At 49.5% G+C, this 21,293-nt stretch overlaps 1 protein-coding gene across 1 annotated transcript in view; it reads left to right on the top strand.

Annotated features, from left to right (window-relative positions):
* Positions 1–21,293, top strand: part of KCNQ2 (potassium voltage-gated channel, KQT-like subfamily, member 2) — a gene marked incomplete at its 5' end in the record, with an annotated part of 41,659 nt that overhangs the window by 2,313 nt on the left and 18,053 nt on the right. Inside the window, 9 exons of the mRNA XM_009878835.1 lie at positions 139–314; positions 1,369–1,494; positions 4,022–4,132; positions 4,800–4,895; positions 5,569–5,663; positions 8,868–8,897; positions 13,164–13,232; positions 15,365–15,394; positions 20,623–20,676. Of these exons, the coding sequence (XP_009877137.1) occupies positions 139–314; positions 1,369–1,494; positions 4,022–4,132; positions 4,800–4,895; positions 5,569–5,663; positions 8,868–8,897; positions 13,164–13,232; positions 15,365–15,394; positions 20,623–20,676 (787 nt within the window). The remainder of the gene's footprint in view (positions 1–138; positions 315–1,368; positions 1,495–4,021; positions 4,133–4,799; positions 4,896–5,568; positions 5,664–8,867; positions 8,898–13,163; positions 13,233–15,364; positions 15,395–20,622; positions 20,677–21,293) is intronic.

The following is a 21,293-nucleotide window of genomic DNA, read 5'->3' as shown; positions in this document are numbered from 1 at the left end:
CTTTCCAGCACAAGATAGAGCTGGTACAAGCTCCCTTGCACTCACAGCCTTCGGCTGCTGGTGGCGGTAGGAGTGCCATCCTCTCTGGTAGTGGTTCAGGAGCGTTCCTTCAGCTTTCAGTGCCCTCTGTTCCTGCAGACATCATGGTGCTGATTGCATCCATCGCCGTGCTGGCCGCGGGGTCCCAAGGGAACGTCTTTGCCACCTCGGCGCTCCGGAGTTTGAGGTTCCTGCAGATCCTGCGCATGATCCGTATGGACCGGCGCGGCGGCACCTGGAAGCTCCTGGGCTCGGTGGTCTACGCACACAGTAAGGTGAGCGAGCCCCAAGCAAGGGTGTTGAGTTTTTTCTTTGCATTTTCCCTACTGGAGATGCTACTTTGTTCCAGTTCTTCACCTCAAACATCTCCCATCTCGGAGGAGACTAGAAAGACACCACGGGGAGCAATGCAAAGTCAGAGAGGCAAGGTCTGGTGGTACCCTCCAAGCAGCAGAGGAGAGATGTTTAGATGTTTGCAGGGAATATCTTGAACAAAGAGGCCACCTGCACACTGACACAGCTCGTTTCAAAGAGTTAGCAATTAGCCAGCAGCCTCGTTAGGCGCAGGTGGTGGGGCGAGCTCTCTGTGGAGGATGCGCGCCTTGAAGCGGATGTGGTGCTGGAAGCGCGTCCTGTGAGCAGCAGCCTCACAGACACAATTTTTGCTTTGGCTTCTTCTTCCCAGCGTGGGGAGACCACGGACCAGCTGTGGCACTGATCCTCAGTGCAGGGCATCTTGGCCTTTCTCCAGTTTGGGAAGAAATGGTTGATCAGGTTTTTGTTTCCTGCTGCTGAATTACAAATTTAAATTTTTCCATTTTTTTCAGCTTTCCGCTGAGAAGCTTAGGCAATTTGTCCAGAACTGTGTAAAAATCACAGGGTCTCTTGTCCAGCCTTGCATTAAGTGCATCCAGAAAAATCACTCCTCTGAATCCTGAATTAAAACTTCTCTGAAACTGGGAGATATTGTATCCACATCCCAGCTCGGTACCTCCGCCCCAGTTACTGGAAGGGACCTGCTCTAAGCAGTTCTCAGGGATTTGAGGGTTCCCATTTCAGTTTTAGCCTCGTTCCTCTGTATGGACTGGGGAAATATTATTTTTCTAGCTATTAACACTCTGTGTCCTTCCTCATTTGCTGTATGATGGGGTCTCCAGGGTGGGAATCACCCCCTCCTATGCATCGCGGGGCCACCACCAACCAAATCTCCAGCCAAAACCTGAACAAATGCAGGGAAAGTTCAGATCCAGCTGCAAGCAAGCAGCTCAGCTTTTGGAGATGTGCACCAGGACTGCAATTATTCTCTCCTACTCTTTAATGGTCTTGCAGGAGCTGATTACTGCCTGGTATATTGGCTTCCTGTGCCTCATTCTGGCCTCTTTCCTGGTGTACTTGGCCGAGAAAGGAGAAAATGAGCACTTTGATACGTACGCAGATGCACTCTGGTGGGGTCTGGTAAGTAATTTTCAGAGAACAGCTGCTGGTTATTAAAACAAAATGTCCATTAACCCTCCAGCTTTCTATCACTTAGGTGAGGCGTCAACTTACGGAGCGCTTAGTTAACATTTTTGTTAAATGGTTTTGTTTAGCTCCTTTTCTTAAACAAACCTTCTAGAAAATGTTGAGGAGTTCACGTTTCTTGCGTGAGCTGGAGCTGCAAGGGAACTGGGAGCTTGGGTGCTTTCAGTCATGAGATTTAGCTCTGTCACGACAGCAGAGGCGGGTCAGACAGACCCCACGCTACGGGGTGCTTTGATCATCCTTTTGACGAGCATTGCCACCCTTTAATTATTTAAAATCGTGCTTGGGCAACGCCGGAATAAATTTTGTAAACATTCATAGGGTCTAAGGACCAGAAAGACTTCATCGCTGAAAGCCCTCCCTTTTCACGTCTTTGCTGCCAAAGAAGGAAAGGGCAATACTTCTAGTTTGCTCTGCGGGTGCGTGTGCGTGTGAATTATTGGATTACCCCGATTAACAAAGAGAGAATTAATGACGTTCTAATCTTCTTGCGTTATTGTTCTTCTGCTCCGACACTGTGGCGCTCGTTTGGCCTTGATTACAAAGCATGTAATGAAAATCCCAGATCTGATCAAATCCCAGTAACAGGCTTGGGGAGGAATCGGTTGATCAAGCAGCTTGTCTGTGCCAACAAGGGAAAGAAGCGGTAAATTGCTTTTCAAGCCCCTTGGTTGCGACAGAAAAACACAAAGCCCGATTTGGCATAACTAGAAAATAAACAATGAGGAAAAAGTGACAGCCCAGGTTAGGGCTCAGTCTTGGGAGAGCAGATTTCTCTCTCCTGCTTCCCAGGCTGTGCGAGCTTTGGCAGAGGATCACCCTTACCCTGTTTCAGGACATTTGCCACTGAGAAACTCAGTCAAATTTGAGCTTCGTTAACATAAACAGGTTTTGCCGTTGTCCGACTCTCAGGTCCAGTACAGCCAGATGTTAAGAGATGAGCGAAATCAGATTTCAGGTTCAGACACTCATCCCTTGGTCTGATCTTAGTCAGTCCAATCCTTGTAGCTGTCTATATAAATTATATAAAAAAACTGTAAACCAGCTCTCCTGCGATTGTGGAGAGACCGTTGCTTCACCTTTGTGTTTCAGAGAGGAATAGCCACGCAGATGCATTTTCTAACCGCTTTGTCAAAATGGCATCTAATTGATAGGGCTTTTAGTCCAATTAAACAGCGCTTCGGGATTGCGCTTCCATTTGCGTAGAAGTGATTTTATTGGAAGTTGAATGCGTGAGGTTTCCAAAGCCACCATCAGCGCGGTGTCAGTCTCTGTCCCTGGGGCCAGCTCTGTCCGTGGAGGCTGTGGGACGGGGACAGCTTCCCACCTGGCTCAGGGACCGTTGGGCTCCACTGAGCAGAAATCTCAAAGATTTTCCTGAAGAGACCATCTATCCCTGCCTTGTTCTGGCAATCCCAGGCTCTCCAAAGCCTTAGGGAATACCCGGCATTTCCCCCTACCTATGTCCATGGTCTAAAGCGGGAAAATGCGTCTTTTCCTGCAGTATGGAGCACAGGGGATTCTTTGTCTCTAAGAAGTCTCTCGGCTCCTTCCCCAAGAGGCCTGCAAGCAGCTTACCAGTGTTCTCTTGGTGCATTGCAAGAATATTGAGGAAGGGAAAAAAAACAGCCCTAAATTAGGTTGTACGAAGCAGTCATAATTCATCCTCTTGGCATAATATGCTGCTTTTAAATCAGATGGGAGACCAGCTAATAGACACTGCTGGGAAGATTAAGAATAAACAACATCAGATCTTTATGCATGCAAATAGCCCTGCCTTTCTCGTGAGATGCTGAAAGGGAGTTTGCGGGAATGGTGCCGGTTCCCTTCCCCTGCCGAAGGCTCAGCCCTGTCTCCTGGGGAGTCTCCGAGCTGCCGCAAGCCTCTGCACCAGACGGCAGCTCTCTCTGTGTCAGCTAAAGGCAAGAAAAGGCTCCTCACTGGTGTGAACACTCGAGCAGGGAGGGTGGCAGCTGTCCTGGGCATCGGCTCATTGCTGCTGCCCATCGCCAGCAGCCGGGCTCCTCCTGGGCCTCCGAGCTGCACCATGATTTGCTCAGCTCAGGGCATAGAATCAGAGATGGGTTTGGGCTGGAAGGGACCTTTAAAGATCATCTCCTGCAGTGAGCAGGGACAGCTTTGATGGATGAGGTTGCTCAGAGCCCTGCCCAACCCGACCCTGAATGTTCCCAGGGATGGGGCATCGTCCATCTCTCTGCACAACGTGTGCCAGTGCTTCACCACCCTCATCCTAAAAATTTTCTTCCTTATACCTAGTCTAAATCTCCCCTCTTTTAGCTTAAAACCATTTCCCCCCATCCTATTGCACCAGGCTCTGCTAAAAAGATCATCCCCGTGTGGTGACCCTGTCTCCTCCATGTCCCACCCCGGTGTCACGGGAGTTTTGGCTGTGTTGTGTCAGTTTTAGGGCTGACTGACCGAGGTGTTCTCCTCCCTTCAGATTACTCTCACCACCATCGGCTACGGTGACAAGTACCCGCAGACCTGGAACGGGCGGCTGCTGGCGGCTACGTTCACGCTCATCGGCGTCTCCTTCTTCGCCCTCCCCGCCGTAAGCTGGGATGGGAGGGAGGGTTGAGCCTGGCTCCACTTTGTGCCTGGCCCCTGGAGCTGGTTGCAATGCCCCAGCCACGTGATGCACTCGGGATCTCCTGACTGCCCCTGCTTTGTGGCTGTGGAGTCAAAAAAAAAAAAAGAGAGAAAAGTAGAATATTCACAGCTCGGCCATCATGCTTGTGAGATGACAGGATGGGAACTCAAGATTTGCCTCTGCACAAATATTTGTTGAGTGAAACTGTTTTTTGGGTTGGTTTTTTTTTTTTTCCTTCTCAAAGGGCTGTTGCTTGGGGTGATTGCCCCATTTCAGCAAGTTGCCCCCATCCCTTTCGCAGTGTGTGTTGCGCAGATCCGAGTTTCCCCCACGGGGATCATTCGCTGAGTGCCAGCATGGTGTGGTTATTTTGTATTTTATCCGCTGGCTGGAGGTAGTTTGAGAAAAGCAGCAATTCTAGGGAGCACCAGCAAAGTCTTCTGCTCCTTCCCAGGGAGCGTGTCTGCCTGGGCTGCCTCAGGTGGAGGCGACTCCTTCCTTCCCCTGCATGTGTGAAACAACAGAAAAATGACCCAGGACAGACCTTTGGAAGGAAAGCTGGCTGCGATTTTTAAGTGAAAGCTTAACTAACACCCTGCTAACTGCAGATTTTCGTTCTCTTCCTCAGGGCATCTTGGGCTCGGGGTTTGCTCTGAAGGTTCAAGAGCAGCATCGACAAAAACACTTTGAGAAGAGGCGAAACCCAGCAGCAGGGCTCATTCAGGTGAGAATCCCATCCGAGGAGCCTGGGGGTGGCATCGTCCTGATTTGAGGGAGGCTTAGTTGGCTTCAGGAGGTTGGGGAGGAGTTGGGCAGGTGAGAAATGGGGCCATGTGTGTGAGGTGTGAGACAGCAGCTGGCGACTGGTCTTGTCTGGGAATAAATGCCAGGAAATCAGCCATGGAAAAATAGCATATGTGGTAGGCAATCTGGGGGAGAAAAGGAATGAGATCCAGCCCAGCGCAGCAAGACAAATGCATTAGGACAGTCTGTTTTCATCCGACTTTTTTTTTTTTTTTTTTCTCCCAAAGAGAATATTTGTACTGGTATAAAGTTACAATTGGGAGCGTTTTCTTCCCGATAACAGATGTCTGTGCAGAAGGTTGGCCTTGGTGTACGTCTCGGAGATCTGAAATTAGTCATTTTACATTCCCTGAATTTTTTTAACTCCCTTAATGGGCAGCAACACCCGTTTGGAAACTGACCTCACCCTGGCAGGGATGGTACCCACGGGCTCATGTGGTCAGGAGCATCAGGGTACCACCACGGATTTGTCACGTGCCAAAGCAAGGCGAAACGTCAGACCCATCCCACAGAAATCGAAGGGAGAGCTCGGTGGTGGCCGAGGGTCGTAAAGCGGTGCCTGGGTCCACAATCTCACCGTGTCTTCTCCACAGGCGGCGTGGAGATTTTATGCCACCAACCTGTCCCGGACGGACCTGCACTCCACCTGGCAGTACTACGAGCGCACCGTCACCGTCCCCATGTACAGGTACCTCCGCCTCCCTCTTCCACTGCCGCCTCCGTGATGCCACTGTCTCCATATTTATTTTTGTTATCTGGATATATAGTTTCGTTTATTTACTGCTTTTCTTTTTAGGTTGAAAATGTTGATTTCAAGAGCTCTTAAGGGCTGGTATATGCTTTTTCTTTTGGAGTTTTTTTTGCTTTTTTAAATTTTTTTTGTGCATTTCTTTTTGACTTGATTTTAATTTCCCTGTTGTTGTTTCTTTTTGTTTGTGTTTTTTTTTCTTTCGGTGTCTGTGTGTGTGTACGTGCTCTTCTTTTCACCTTTATTTCTCCACGTCCGCTGGTATTTGCGTTGTGTTGTGACAGTTGCCGTGCCCAGGTGTGAAGACCTCCCTCCTCCCGAGCTGCCCTGGATCGTAGGTAAACACCAGCCTCCTCCTGCCCTTGCTCGGGCTCTCCTTGCTGCTCCAGCTTGTCTCTAATGGTCCTTCTGCCTTTCAGCAAACTTCTGTCCCTCCTTTGACTGACCCAGGTCTCTCCCCAGATCCGTTTGCCCTGGGTCCTCTTTTCCTTTCCTTTTTTTCTTTTATTTTTCCCTTTAAGAGATAAAAAAAAAAACAAACCACAAATCAAGATTCAGTGAGCGTTTTCCTGTTCCTTGCATTTCGTTTATCCATCACGATCTGTTGACAGGCGTAGGGAAGGATGGCAGAGCCGGGACGGATGATGCTGATAAAGCACCGCTGTGTTTTAGCGGCATCCATCTGGCTGCCTGTGAGGAGAGGTAGCTCGTCATCGTACCCAAGCAGCTTTCTCAGCCAAAAACCCACTGGTTAGAGCAGTTCTGTGGGAATTCACAGCTTCGTGGAGGTGGGGACAGAGTGCCCTGCCATGCCTTGCTGCCCTCAGGGCCGTGGCGAAGCTCCGCATCCCCCGTGTTGCGCTCGGTGGCATCGAGGAGGAGGCTCCCCCAGAAGCTAAAATGCAAAACGTTGTCGTTCATTTTCTGCTCCAGGGCAGGGCCGTGCATCCTTTTCTGGCGTGTTTTTAGGGGCTACCCAGATCTCTCTGGGTTTGTGGAGGAGCCGGATGTGTTGGTCAGCTGTTCCTGTAGCTCCGTGGGGTTTTGTTGGGTGTGATGGAACTCCCTGTGCCCCATCTCTCTGCACCCAAGCAGGGCTGCGGTCCGGTTTATGCTACTGCAAGTGTGAATCCCATTGCATTTCCCCATGTTTCTGGTGCTTTTTAGGCCTTGAGCAGACAGTCTGGATATATTTCTTAGGGTAAGCATTAGCCTGTATTTGAAATGCAGCGGCCAGCCTGTTAATCCATCTTTAAAACCTGTTGGAAGTCACGTTGTTGTGGTCAGTAAGTTTTCGTTGGATTCATTCCCAGTGTGTGCCTGATTGGTTGCTTTCACCCCTTCTCCCCGAGAGGTTTATGAACTGACTTTGAGATTTTTGCTTAAAAAAATAAAGCAACAACCCAACAAAACAGACCAAAGCTGTTCTCCAATAGCATTAAACCCACCCATCGAAGCTCTCCTTCCCAGTACTTGACCTTCTCACTATATGTTTGCACCACTGGCTGAGATCAGGTACTGGAGAGGATGAGGACCAAAGCCTGGTCCAAAGTCTGCTGCAAAACACAGAGAGCCAGGAGCTGATTTCAGTGGACTTTGCCAGGTTTTACTGCTCTTCCAAAGACTGAACTTCCCACGCAGCCAGACATACAGTGACACCCTTCTGTGTGAGCATTTCCTGGGCTGTGCTCCTTAATCTGCTTGTTGAAACCTGTGTTTCCCGTGGAGCCAACACACAGGAGGAAAATTACCTTAAAGAGCTCCAGAACAGGCTAAATAAAAACATCGAGGTGGAGAAAGAGCCAAAAAAATGTAGTTTGGCGAAGAGCCCAGCTGTCCAAAATAAAATCCCAGGACGAAGTTGTTGCAGCAGTTTTGCTGGCTGGTGCTGCGGGTGCCGGTCCCAACACCGACCCCAAGCAGCACCCTCACCCTGGGCTTCCCTGGGCGCAGGTTTTTCTGCTTTCCCAGCTTCACCCTTAAATCCCAGCTCCTCTCTGTGCTCAGGCAAAGTGAGCATGACCTGGGTGAGCGAGCTGTTGGCTCAGCAATGCTTTCAGCTGTTAGTCCAATCGGATTTTTTACCGAGAAAGCAGCGAACCTCCTTTGAATAGATTTTTGGATGTGATCAGATAAATAATTGGTGGAAAAAAAAATGTTTAAAAAAACCCCAAAAGGGTAACTGTGTGTTCTGGCTGCAGCTTCCATCACTTGCTCTGCCCATCTATCCTTGGCTACCCGCTTCAGTAAGCCAGCTGGCTGGTGCTGCAGCCCTGTGCAGCTGATGGCTGCTGACATGGGGCTGCCACCTACAGCGTGGTTAAGAAGTGGGTTGGAGGAACCACGATATGCCCTGTGTCCCCAAGGCATCTCCAAAAAGGCTGCCTGCTCCATGTAAAAAAATGGTTACGACGTGCCTTGGAGGAGCTGAGGTCTCTCCAGAGCATCACTCGAATCGCTGCAGCAGAGCTAGTCTTACTCATCTGGGGAAAACATGGTGGCCTCCAAGAGGATCTCAGAATTCATCTTCAAATTCAAAACGCTGGTAGAACCAAATCTGAAATATGCCCAAGGTTCCCTTACGGGCAGGTACGATTTGGGCTCACGACGCACGCGTAGCTTGGTGCGCCCATCGTAACCTGTTACCCGTCAGCTGCTGGATCTGCTGAAAAAGAAATAAATCTGCTTTTTATTGTCACTCATGAGAACAGGGCTGATCCGATTTACATTCAGGGTTGATCTGACTTACATTCCTCTATTTGTTTTCACTAAAGCCTGAGCCGGCAGCCCCAGGAGTGCCTGGCTGGTGGGACTGAGGGCTGTGGGTGTCTGAAGACCAGGTCTCTCGGAGGTCCCCCTGTTTTCCCCACTCTGTGGTGCCCCTTTGCTCTCAGAGCAAGGTGTCAGCTGCCTGTCCCCGCGGGTGACACGGGCACACAGGGATTCCTGAGCCAGCTGCAGCGTCCTCACCTGAAAACCTGGTCACAGCTGCTCTCGGGGATACACTTCGTTCATATGCTAATTTTTCTTTATTCTGTTTCTTTTCCCCTTTCCTCCACCCTGCCTTTCCTTCCCCCCCCACTCCCCACCCTGTTTTTCTTTCTCTTACCCCTTTGGTTTTCTTTGGTGAAAACACTTGAAAAGCACGCAAACGCAAACGTACGGTGCCTCCAGGTATGAAGTGCATGTGACTCTGAAACTGTGTGTCATGTCACTCCTTGTTCTTCGTTTGGGACTGTAACATTTAATTTTTAAAAAGAAAAAAAAAAAAACCAAGGAAAAAAAAAGGAAAAAACCAAAAAAAACTCTGAAGATCAGTTTTTTCCAACGGAATGAGTGAAAGCCCAAACTAGACTCCCCGCCCTGCTGCCTACAGACTGACTCCATGCGCCTCCATGTACATTTTAGCTATTGGTACACACAAGTGTTGGGAAACTGTCTGCCAAAAATGCTGATTTGAGGAAGGAGAGTGGGAGAGTGCTTGATAAGCTTGCTTTTTTTTGAGGGTGATTTCTTGATGGTCTTACCAACCTCCTCCAATTCATACAACGCTTAACAAGAATGCCTCCCCATTCATTCTTCCAGCCTCCCTCTGCCATCGCTCCTGCGTGCTCCCCTTCCTCCAGCCCCCTCCTTCCCATCCTTCACTGTTTCGTTTATCTCACGTCACGCTGTAGGAGCTGTGCCAGCTGTTTTTTCTGAACTTGCAGATGTGGTGGCACCATGGGGCACGTCAGTGGTAGCAGAGAATCAAGGGGTTTTTGGAGGAGAGGGAGATCTGAGATTCTAAACTGAAATGATCATCCATCTCCTCTGGTGATCCAGTCTGATTTTTGGGAAAGGGCAGTCCCATCTCAGCAGGACTTTTCCATTGTAGTTTTTTTCTTTTTCTTCCAAGACTGATGCAGGACTGAGCAGTTTTTGGCCCCAGTTATTCAGTCTGGGACTTAACCTTTTGGGATCAGTCAGGATGCAAAGACCTGTATATGGGCTGCTTAAGATTTATGATAAATAATGTTATCTCTGGGTCTGCAAAAAAGAGTAGATTTTTGTCACAGACTTATTTTATACGAGATGGGTATCTGAAGGTGTAGTCGAGTCAGTGTTTTAAGATGGGGAATAAATAGCTTGGGTTTCAAGACCTTGGACCAAGCTCTGTGCTTAGAGCGGTCTAAATCCTCACTAGATGCACTAATGCTGTTAGAGCTGACGTGATTTAGTGCCCGATTTCCAAACCAGCTTCCAGTTTTCACAGATGTAAATTTTACAGTCTTAGTCAATCACACTTACCCCTTTGTGTGGTTAATTTACAGCAAATTGCATCAATGAATTGCAAGTATAAAATTATGAGTACATTTTCCTGTTGTGATGAACAACAGCCTGTTTTGAGAATCAGGCATTTTCCTGCTGGTGGGAGTGAAATAAGAACATGCTGCTTCCATCCTGTTTCTTACAATGAAATATTTTATAAGTTTCATGAGGGTTCTCAGTTATAAAAAATAACATAGGCTGGAGACATAAAGTCATGGATAGAGTAAAATCTGGCTCCTCATAGGAATTCCAACACAGCGTGGAGACTCTTTCAAGTCGCCATCCCATTCCAGCATCCATCTCCTTGTCACCCTCTTTCCAGTTGTTCCTTTTGGGGCTGTCCAAAAAATTCCTCGTCATCTCCGCGTGCGTGTCGTGGTGCGTGTGCCCTCCCCCTCACTGTTGTGTGCTGCTGCCCTCCTCGTGTCGTGGGGTTTTGATGGTGTCCTGGCCGCAGGCATGACGTGTCCCTACTGTCCCCTGATGCTTGAATATTGTCTGTGCTACCAAGAATAGTGATTTTTTGCCTTCCCTTTGGATGGAGGGAGCTGGCGCCAGGAGTTAGCGCGGTGTTTCTCTGTGCTGGGAGGGGTGATGGGGAGCAGCCGTAGGTACCGCCGGGTCTCCCTCGGAAGCGTTGCCGGGGTGGGTGGCATGAGCTGTGTGTGTTCCCCCCGTGGTGTGCAGATCTTCTCAGCTAGCTCCCTTTTAACCAAGACGTGCTTCCCTTGCTAACAAGTGACACACGGACCAGGAGGAGAGAGAGAGAGAAAACGTGAGATGCCCCAGCCGGAGGGTCCTTTCTCCACATCTCTGGAGGACACGGTGGCACCCGTGGCACCTGTCCCCTGGGCACACCCTGGTGCAGGTTGCCCTCGATCCAGCAGGTGATAGCAAAGCTCAGGTGAACTGCTGTGCAGAGCCCTGCCTTTCCTCTGAAGTTCTGGTGAAATAGTGCAGCGTGGTAGCTGTTCCCTGAGCAGCTCAGGTTAGGATGAGCATTCAATTCAGATTAAATTTCAGGTCAATACGTGGATGAGTTTACACCCATTTTTTAAATAATTTTCTTTCTGATAAAACATTGAGGTTTTCCACTACATGTGTGCTATCACCCTACCACAGAAATGGTGAATTTCTGTGTTTGCTTCTGTTTCTTTACCTTTTTCATGGAAGCATCTGTGGTGTACCAAGAGATTGCCATCTTCAGTACAGTGTAGACTTTGTGTTGTGGGCTAACGTAAAGGAAGGAGCTTCTTTTGGGGATCCTGAATCCTTCAACCTAGTGAGCTATGAGCTCTGAGACTTGCCTCGTTGGGAGCCTTGGATTTGCGATCCCAGCTGGAGAAAGTGGAACTGTTGTCCTATATTCTGCTGGGTCTGGACCTCCCTGAAAAACTCGCTCACCAAAGAACAGTTGTGCAGCCTTCATTAACTGCTACGTACACTCTGTGCTTGATTTTCTGCACCATTTCTCCTGTCTTGGGATGAATCTGCAAACCCTGCGGTGGGTTTGAAGGGAGGTGACAGCCCAGCACTCAGGCACTGCTCCACGACACCAAAGTCAGCTTCTTCCTGACATCTTGAGTGAAAAGTACCGTTAATTCATCAGATCAGGATGTGCTCTTCTCTGGGTGGAAGCAAACAGAGCTGGACTGGGGAGCTGAGCCAAAATTTTCAGGCCTATTTTTATTCTTTTTCTCCGTACTTGAGATTGGAAACTTTCCTGATTGCCTCAGTCTTGCGAACACCAAATCTGCTGAACAACAACTGTGTTTGTGAGGATGGGTTTTGTGCACGCAGAGGAGAGACTTGTCCAGTTGGGATTTGCTTTCAGTAAGAGGAGAACTGAAACTATTGGCCTCATAATGGTTGAAAAAAGTGTGAGTGTGGATTTTCTCTGCCTTTATTTTACAGTAAGCAACAGCCCTGTTTCTTAGAGCACTTCAGCTGAGACTAGTCTGCAAGCACTTGCACCCTTTTCCTTCCAATCTTAAGCTGTAGTTTTGGAACAGTTTGAGTAGATCCTTCTTGCTTTCGTTAAAACCTTACATGGCTCCTTTTCCAGCAAAGCCATAAGCACTCCCTTGGAGTCATGGCTCTTTGGTGGCCCAGAAAGGAGCTTGCAGTGAGCCATGGGATGAGCCCCATTGGCCTTGACCCCGAAGGCAGGGTCCCCAGATGTGTTCTTCAGTAGATGCTGCTCTTCCCAACCATGCTCAGCATTCTCCATCCCCAATGCCTCCAGCTCACACCTCTCTTGGTTGAAGACCAGGCTGAATATCAGCATTCGATATTTATGGAGCAAGCCCCAGTTTTCCAGGGTCTGAGGGAAGAAAGTAAACGTGGATGTGGGAGCTAATTCAATGACTTTTAGCACAAAAGCAGAGTAGGTGGCAGGGTGTTTGGCTGTTGGGGTTTTTTTAAATTATTAACCAGGATTCCCTTTGCTAGATTCTTTTTCTTCCTGAAAAAGGAAGAAAACCCATGGTTCCTAGAAGGCTGGACTGGGGTTTTGCCTCATTTTGGGCCAAAACCTGGCATGGACAATAGGGAATTGGTTAAACTTGACCCCAGAGCACACTGCTGTTTCTCCTGGGGTGCTCCCAACCATGGGTCCCTGTTTTCTCTGCCACATATGCTGCTCCTTTTCATGCCTCCTCACATTCCCAAGAGCAGCAGGGTCAAGTTTTTTTTTTCCATTTGCCTCAAGAACTGGAGCTTCTTTCCCCTCAATACACGGCAGAAGCGCTGACCTCCAAAGAGAGCAGTGCCAACCGCCAGACCACGACTGGTGGAACAGCTCTCCAGCCAGCACACTCCCATGCCTGAAGACCCTGGCAGCCACTTTTGGGTTTTTGGAGGTTTGAAATCTGGTGGTGTAGACAAATCTCTCTCTCTCTCTCTCTTGCCATCACCCTCTTTCTCTTCCCCCACCGCTCTGCCTTAGGACACTGCTGGAAGTGGCAGCCAGACCCCTCTCCATCCTTCCCGAGCTGTCCCCTGGTTGTGGTTGGTGCCACAAAGCTGGTTCTGGTTGAATGGATGGGGCAGCAGGGGAAGGTTCCAAGGCAGGAGACTCTGCAATCAGCTTTGGCCTGAGTATTAATGGTCTTTATTTTCTCCCTCTAGACTCATCCCTCCTCTGAACCAACTGGAGCTCCTGAGGAACCTGAAGAGCAAATCAGGACTGACATTCAGGTTAGCAGCAGAGTTAGGAGGGCTTGGAAAGCACACTTTGCAACCTTTTTCTTTGGGTTTTGGGTTTTTTCTTTTTTTTTTTTTTTCCCTTTTTGTTTTTTTTCCTTCCTGCCTTTTGCATATGGACAGCTTGGTAGATGTGAGAAGTTTTGGCAGCTGGTTCCCCTATGGGTCGCTCCGTGACCTCCTCCCCATCCCTCTCCCGTGCTGTACGTGAATTCCTTCGGTCTAACTTGGCTCTGGAGTAACGTTACAGCGCTTGGCTGAAAATGCAAAGTCGTATTTTCGAAGGGTCTGATCGAGGTGGTGCTCCAAGTTTTCCTCTGACCTTTGTGCCCTTCACCGCCCTCAGAGGAGAATCAGACCCACGACGTGTTAATTCATTCTCTGCTCCCTCCAGCTTTCCCTCACCTCCCCTGAGAGCAGGCAGGATTGTAGCAGTGAGGGATTTTTTGCTAAATTTTGCTGTGGTGAGATATACGTGATTGCCCCAGAAGGCTGGGAGTCCTGCAGCTTAAACCTGTGCTCGGGAGGGGTGATTCTTGAGAGGTTTTTTTAAGCAGATGAGGCTGCCCTGTTGGGTGGCTGGGGAACATGCAGACCCCGGGAGGGAGGGAGAGGTGCTGGCTGTGCCAGGGGCATCGGGGCCAGCTGGGGAGGTGTGGGGTGGGACCTGCCCCACACAGAGATCCATAGACCCATGGGTCAGACTGCAAACTTTAAAATGTGAGTATCCCAGCTGGCGCCTGAGGCTTTGGCTTCCAAGCTTGTCTGAGCAAGGAGCAGCTTGTGGAGATTTTACTGGGGTTTTTTTAGTCTCTTTAGGCTGGTGCTTTCAGCCTAAGGGAGAGAGGTCGAGGTCTGTGCAGATCTCAGCAGTCAGTGCTGGGTGGTCAGGACCAGGACTGGTAAAGCATCACGCTCAGAGGAATTCGAGCTCCTCCTGCCCAGGTCTTCTCGCAGCCTGGTTTGTCCCTTAGACTGCCTGGTGTCAGGGAAAGCAGACCCTTCTCTGCTGAGAAACAGTCTGCTCCCTTTCCTGTGAAACTGCAGTTGAAATGCAGTTTCCCGGAGCAAAGGAGGTGTGGATCAGAGCAGTTGAAGGCAGAGCAGATTTTCCTGGAGGGGAATGCCACCAAGATGCCTGGTCAGTGAGATTTTTATTTTATTTTTTTCAGCGTGGCCTTAGCTTGACTTGCCGTGTTATGCCTACCCTTTTGCAGGTGTTTTGTCCTCAGCATCAATGATTTTTCAGGGCAATCGAGTGGTTTGGGATTCCCGTAGGGAACTGCTTACAAAAATCATGACGTCCCATTCCCTCTGTGTAGCCTTTGCCCGACTACTTTGGCAAAGCAGCTGCCAAAGGCTTCAGAGGCAGAAACCCCGCCTGGGATGTCAGGGCAGGGGTCCTTTCTCCTTCTCACTAGTGTCCCTCTCCCAGCACCACGCGTTAGCACGAAGCCACGCACCGAGAGACCTGACGTTGGCTCTGTCCCAGCGGCAGGGAAGGAAAAGCAAATGCACCAGGGGCACGGGAGCCGTTCAAATCCTTCCCTTCTTGCAGGGACGGCTTGGCAGAAACCCCGCCTGGGATGTCAGGGCAGGGGTCCTTTCTCCTTCTCACTAGTGTCCCTCTCCCAGCACCACGCGTTAGCACGAAGCCACGCACCGAGAGACCTGACGTTGGCTCTGTCCCAGCGGCAGGGAAGGAAAAGCAAATGCACCAGGGGCACGGGAGCCGTTCAAATCCTTCCCTTCTTGCAGGGACGGCTTGGGGTGGTGCATCTCCAAGAGAAGGGGACCGCTCCCTGAGCCCACAGAAGTCCTCCTGTGCTCACACAAATCACACGACTGTCAGGTGTCTCAGTCATGTGTAGGCACAAGGATGGGTTGGGAGAAACTCTTCAACCCTGTGCGTTGTATGTGTCTTCTCTGGGGTTGTGTGAGTCTTCAGTGATCTTCTGTCCGGGCCAGAAACTCCAGGAATTAAGCTCTCCTTTCCCTTTCTTCTGTCCACAACTTCCACTTAGTTGTATTGTTTGGTATTGTCCTTTCGTTATGTTTTAACAGTGAAGCAGCAACATCTTTTGCCACCTGACACCATGCTAATGTACTATTGCTTCTGTTTAAAGGAAAGAGCAGCAGCCTGAACCATCGCCAAGGTCTGTATCGCTGCCAACCCGCCATCCCCATGCATTACCTGTAGATTTTTATGTACGTGTGTGCGTGTGTGTACCATGTCGTGGTGCCATCGAGGGAAGCATTCTAGGTATTGACGTGCTTTTTCTGTGCTGTGGCAGTCCAACGTATATCTACCTCTATGCTGGACCTTAAATCATATCTTCCTTACAGTCTGCCTCGGGCTGTAGCTGCGAGGGTAGTGAGGCTGCGGGGGCTAGAGAGCCGGGGACAGAGCTGGGGTGATGGCAGGGCTTTGGTTTATGCTGCTTTTCTTTTTTTTTTTCCTTCTTTTTGTTGCTGGAGTCGTAGCTGAAACAGTATAACACAGACTCAGTGTGTGCTGATGGGGCAGGTGATGCTTCGCCTCCATCTCCGTGACCCGGCGGAGGTGACACGGGGCACACGAAGCCATCACCGTGCCACCAAGGGAGGGACTTCTGAGCTCCTCTGGCTGCAGGGCGCTGCTCCTGGGGCGCGGGAGGGCTCTCTGGCACGGCACGGCGTTGCGTGGCAGAGACGCCCTTTCCCCACCCCGCTCCTTATGGCCTCCCAAGCTCTGGATGAAGCACAGTCCCTGCTCCATCTTCCCTCCCCGCCGCGGGCTGAGACGTGGCGAGCACCTTCCACAGCCAGCCATAAACCTCAGCGACGGAGAGCTTTTCTCTATTCACATGTCGCAGGGAGAGCAACAGGGCTGGTATTTGGGATAGTTTTAAGGTACTTTTCATCCCCTTAGAAGTGTTTAATTTTGGGATTTTTGGTTTGTATTTTCCCAGTTCTTTTAAGAAGTAGTTCTAGGTCTGAATATTTTTTTTTTCTTTTTTTTTATTTTCTCCTCTTGGGAGGCAGAATGCAGAACCAATGATTTGTAGAGATTATCTGCTCGGCTTTCCGATTTTCCATCTCATATCTCAAAACATAGCTTACAGCCCAAATATTTAAACATTGAACACGTTTTTCAGAAGCATAACTGCCTGGCATGTGGCAGCTGTAACTTTCTGCTGTGCCTTTTAGCTTGTAAGAGGCCAGAAACTGATTTTTCCCTGGCATAAATCCAACCAAAGATACCCGAGTAGATACGATGCTGACTAAAGGGAGGAAAATTTCATCCTTCCTTCCTTCTTCCCCCTTCTCCCTCTTTTTTCTGTCTTTAATTTGAGCTTTTCTTTGCAAGCAGAGCCTCCCGTAGCACCCTGTCCACTTTCCTGCCAAATAATCCAAATCACCAAGATCATGTTTCAACTATCCAGAATTATGATAGTTTTTTTGGTTTTTTCCTGCACGAGGACTCAGCCTGTGTGGCGAGAGCGAAGGCAGCCTCCGTCCAGCTTCGGGACAGTGGAAAGTGCTCTCCAGGAGCAGACCGAAGGGTAAATCTACATTTCTTGCAGGCGAATGGACTGTGCAGGGAGAGGAAATCTCTGTTCAGCTCCCGAGCAGCTCCATAGCTGAGGAGATCTGAGGACCGACGACCCCTCGTAGGATCACACCAGCCAGCATCCCTGCAGTTGCAGGCACTAGTCTTATTTTTGAGGCAGGGGTCTTATTTCTTATTTTTTTTGCATCCCAATCCTGTCTTGCAGGGCTCGTTTTCACCAGTTAAAACACTTGGTTGGATGCATTTCTTCACAGAGGTTGCAGGTTTTTCCCCTGTTCGTTTTCTACACTGCTTTCTTAAACTCGTGTCACAGAAAGAAGTAAACCAGCCTTTCACTGCCCTTTTTTAGAGTATTTTTTACTATATATAGCTGCTTCATCAGGGTCATTTCCAAACGCTGCTGCTCTGTGGTGTATCTCTCTCCTGTGACACTGAGGGTTTCATTCCGCTCCGTTGTAAGATGCTAAACCAGACCCTTAAGCTGAGGGTCTGCTGCTGCCGTGTATGTGTCTTTAGAGTTCCTTCCGTACTGCTCAGTTCAGCTGCCAAAGCAGAACCAAAGCTCCGGCCCTCTGTGTTTCATTTGGGCAATATCAATTCTACCTGCTCCCGCTGCCCTTTTCCATCTGATAATGTCTCAGGAATTTTGCGCAGTAGCCCCTATATTCAGGGCCCCCCCCAATCACTTATTTTCCCACATTGAAGTTTCCGAATCTTTTACATTCGCCTCCCAAATCTCCCATTCGCTTTGATTCCCAGCAGCCTCCCGGGGATGCTCAGTGTGTCATCCTGCCCTTAGAAGAGAAAACTCAGCCTGGTTTTCAGCCCACCCGTCCGTTAATCATCCAGCCGTGGTCTGTCACTGGTGATTGTTTCACTTAGGCAATTGCCTCTCATAGCCACGCTTCAGCTGGTAAAAGATTTTCCGCTTTCTACTTCCATTGATGTAGGGAATCATGCGATCTCTCACCTGGAGGTAGCTGGACCTTCCTCACATCATAATTCTGTGTAGGGAGTGGCTGATTTCCTCTGTCCCTCTTGCCATAACTGATCCAATACAAATCCTCACAGTGAGCAGGTCAGAAATAGCCTTTCTGCTATTTTTTTGCAGCTTAATGTATTTTGAGTTAGAGAAGGGATGCTGGCAGGACTCTGGGAACGCACTGCGCAAGGCGAATGTTGCTTTGCGAGGTCAGGAGCATCCCGCACGCTCCCCAGCTCCGGGGCTCTGACTCTGGTGCCAATTTCTGCCCTCGGAGAGCGGCCGCCGGGGTGGGAGGAGGTGGGAAGGCCACGGGGTTGAGCCTCAGGGTCACCTGGAGTGATGACTCGGGTGGCTTTTCATTCGGTCTTGGTGTAAAATGGGGCAGCCAATCCAGGAGGCAGGTTACGTCCTTTCTCTGTTGTATTCATTTGGGTTTCCACCACAAGCTTGTCTGCATCCATTTATGATTGAGCTGCTCGGTGCGGGTGGGAACTCACCCTCCCCGTGACAAGCCCAGGCTGTGATGAGCAGAAAAAATATTGGCCTTTTTCTACATGCTTCTTTTTTATTTTCCTCCCTTTTTCACAAAAAAAAACCCCAAAAAACCAAAAATGCTTACTGCGCCTTCTCTGTTGTGCGTTGCTTTGGGGGCTGTGGCCACCCCACCATCGGCCTCGGCCGGCTGAGGTGGTCCCTGCCCTTCCCCGAGCTGGCTGCTGCTGCAGGAGCATTTTGTGCTGATCACAGCGCCAAGACCGTGCTGCTGTCATGCAGGCTCCCAATATGAGTCCTCACAAGCCCAGGGAAGGAGGGCTGCTCGCTCGTGGGGCTTTTCTCGCCCCTCCTGCTGCAGAAAGCCAGCAGATCAGAGCGGTAAGAGGGTTTGACTGCTCCTGTGTTAATCAGGCTGGAAATGCGCTCTCGTGGCATCTCGTCCCTGTTTATTTTGTCTTCTGATTGTGGTGTCAAAAAGACAAACGTAAGGTTAGCCAGGACTACGGAGGCTCCTACGTGGAATGTGGGCTTCAGATGCTCTTTAACAGATGGTTTGATGAACGCGTGAAGGCATCCATGACCACATTTCTGCCTCTTGCATTTTTCCAAAATACGATTGGGTGAAAAGCTAAAAATTAATGGACCGAATGATGGTAACAATATGTCAATATCAGAGGAAAAGAAACAGAAGGATTCCAGGGAACTGGGAAGCTAAACCTCAGATTACTTTGTCCAGCATGAGTTCAGTCCTGTAGGCAACGAGAGGAACCTCTTTGGAAGGTTGTCCTCGGCTGACGAGCTCAGCAAGACCTTGGCCATTGCATTGTGTGGATGCTGGACTGGGCCACCTCGTGATGTGTGTGTATATCTGTGCGTATATCTCTCTCTCAATGTACGTATGTGTTTGTCTGAGATACACACGACGTTAATATCTCTGTTCAGGGGTGTGATTAAGGCTTCTGTACGCACTGGAGGATGCCTTTGGTTGACTCAGTGGGCTCATCCAGCCGAGGGTGCCCGAGGTGTCACAAACCTGGTGTCAATCGCGGGAGCCCGATGGGCCACATTAGCCCGGCTTGCCCAGAAAATCAGTGTCAGAGACTCATGCTGGGACTGACAGTAATCTGGAAATAATCGGTTGCCTTTAGGGGAGCGGATTATTTGCACGGAAGGGACTGCGTCTTTCCGTAGGGGACCGCAGAGGAGACTCGAGAGGCGGGCGACCTCCGTGTCTCCCCGAGGCTCTGCATGCTGAACATCCCACTCCCGCACCGCGACGCTCAGCTCCACAGCAGCCCTGGCAGCACCTCGGGTCCCCAGAGCTCCCTGGGGATCCGGGGTCCCTCCGGGATGGTGTCGGCTGAGCTTAGGTGCTGCCGTAGAGCATCCGGACTGCCTGCCTGGTTCCTCCCGCGAGCTCCTGATGAGTTTGAGGGTAAAAACTTGGGGGAGGTGGGTGGTTTTACACCCTATCCAGCCTGTCCGTGAGTTCGGCGGGGCGCTGGGTCGTTACCCTTCCGCAGGTCGAGGGCTGCTCCATGGCGAGGAGAACCCTGGTGGTGGTGGCAATTTCCTGGCGGGGCGGGGCCTGGGGGGGGCTGGTGCTTTGGGAGCGGCGGTGGTGGTGCCTCAGCAAAGCCAGGAGCTCCCCCGATGTGGTAGGGCCCCCCCTTCCCCCTTAAAAAGTGTTGCAAAAAAAAGAAAAACCAAACCCCAAAAAGCAGATGCATGAGCACAGATGGTCAAATCGCTTCCCGTAAGGGACTGCACCACACCCCCGTTTTGATCTATTTTTTGATTTCTTTTTTTTTTAAATGCCAGGCTTAATGTAATACTATTTGCTGGATGAGGAGTGCAAATAATTCATGGATTAACTAGCTCTCTTTGTGAGGGTTTTTTTTATTTGAGAAAGAAATAAGAAGGGATTTTAACTTTTTGGCTCTTGTTGGACAAAACAAGTGAAAGTTTTGGCTCTCCTTGGCTTAGGCAATTTAAAAAATGGTCTTTTTAATCTGTTTAAGGCAAGAAGAAAGTACTTTTTGTTTCCAATGCAGATGAAAAAACCTTCCTGCAGGACTCAAGTCAATTGTAGATGACGCCACCAATTCGATGCGGAATGCGTCATTTCTAATAATGACATTTACTGACCACAGTGGGACAAATTTCAGAAACCCTCTTGATTTTTATTTTTTTTCTTCTTTTTAATTCACTTAAAGCTCAAACAGAAAAATCCTGTCATGAACCCGGCCCTCAAAACACCTGTCTTTTAAACCTAGAGTCAGTAATCAAAAAAAAGTTTCCTGTCTGGCATTTGCTTCCAGGTCTAATTTTTACTCTCCCCTCATTTCCAGTAAAAGCAAACCGTGCAGAGAGTCACTATGCGGATGCTGCTCAGGAAACTCTAGGTACCACGGGAAATGCGTCGCACGAAACTAATCAAAAGCTGCACGGCTCATTCTCCCTCTACCCTGCTACCACCCGTTCTGATCACTTCTCTGCTTAATAGAGGTACTAGATGAGTAAAAAAAAAAAAAAAAAAAGGTGAAAGAGCCTGCCCGTTGCCCGCTCAGAAATTAGAGGCTTCCTTGCCTGCTAAATCAGGCAGAACGTGTGAATCAGAGATGAGGATGGGGAATTCGGTCTGGGCTAGCAAGCCAGTGTCTGCTCAGCAAGGGAGGAGGCCAGGAACTGAAGTTTAACAATTGATGGCAAAAATAAATTAAAAAAAAAAAAAATAGATTTTTTTTAAGCAAAAATTTTAAAAAGACCCTTTCCTCCCTATTGCTCCATCCCTCCTGAAGGTCCAGGGAGTCTTTTTGCAAATTGAATTGCGCTGTACAGCGATACCAAGTTAGCAGCATGAGAAATACCAGCTCCCTGCATCTCCTCTGTCCCCTTCCTTTGGCTCTCTCAACACCACAAATTGACCTTTCATAGTCTTGTGGCCTTTGGAAGCCACGGCTTGCCTATCTAGCACCTCTACTACGCAGCTAGAGAAGGACTAATATCTCAGCCTGTCCCA

The sequence above is a fragment of the Apaloderma vittatum genome, unplaced genomic scaffold (genome assembly GCF_000703405.1).
Source record: "Apaloderma vittatum isolate BGI_N311 unplaced genomic scaffold, ASM70340v1 scaffold7451, whole genome shotgun sequence".
Lineage (NCBI taxonomy): Eukaryota > Metazoa > Chordata > Aves > Trogoniformes > Trogonidae > Apaloderma > Apaloderma vittatum.
The sequence above is the reverse complement of the archived record's forward strand: the minus strand, read 5'-3'. Positions and strand labels throughout refer to the sequence as shown.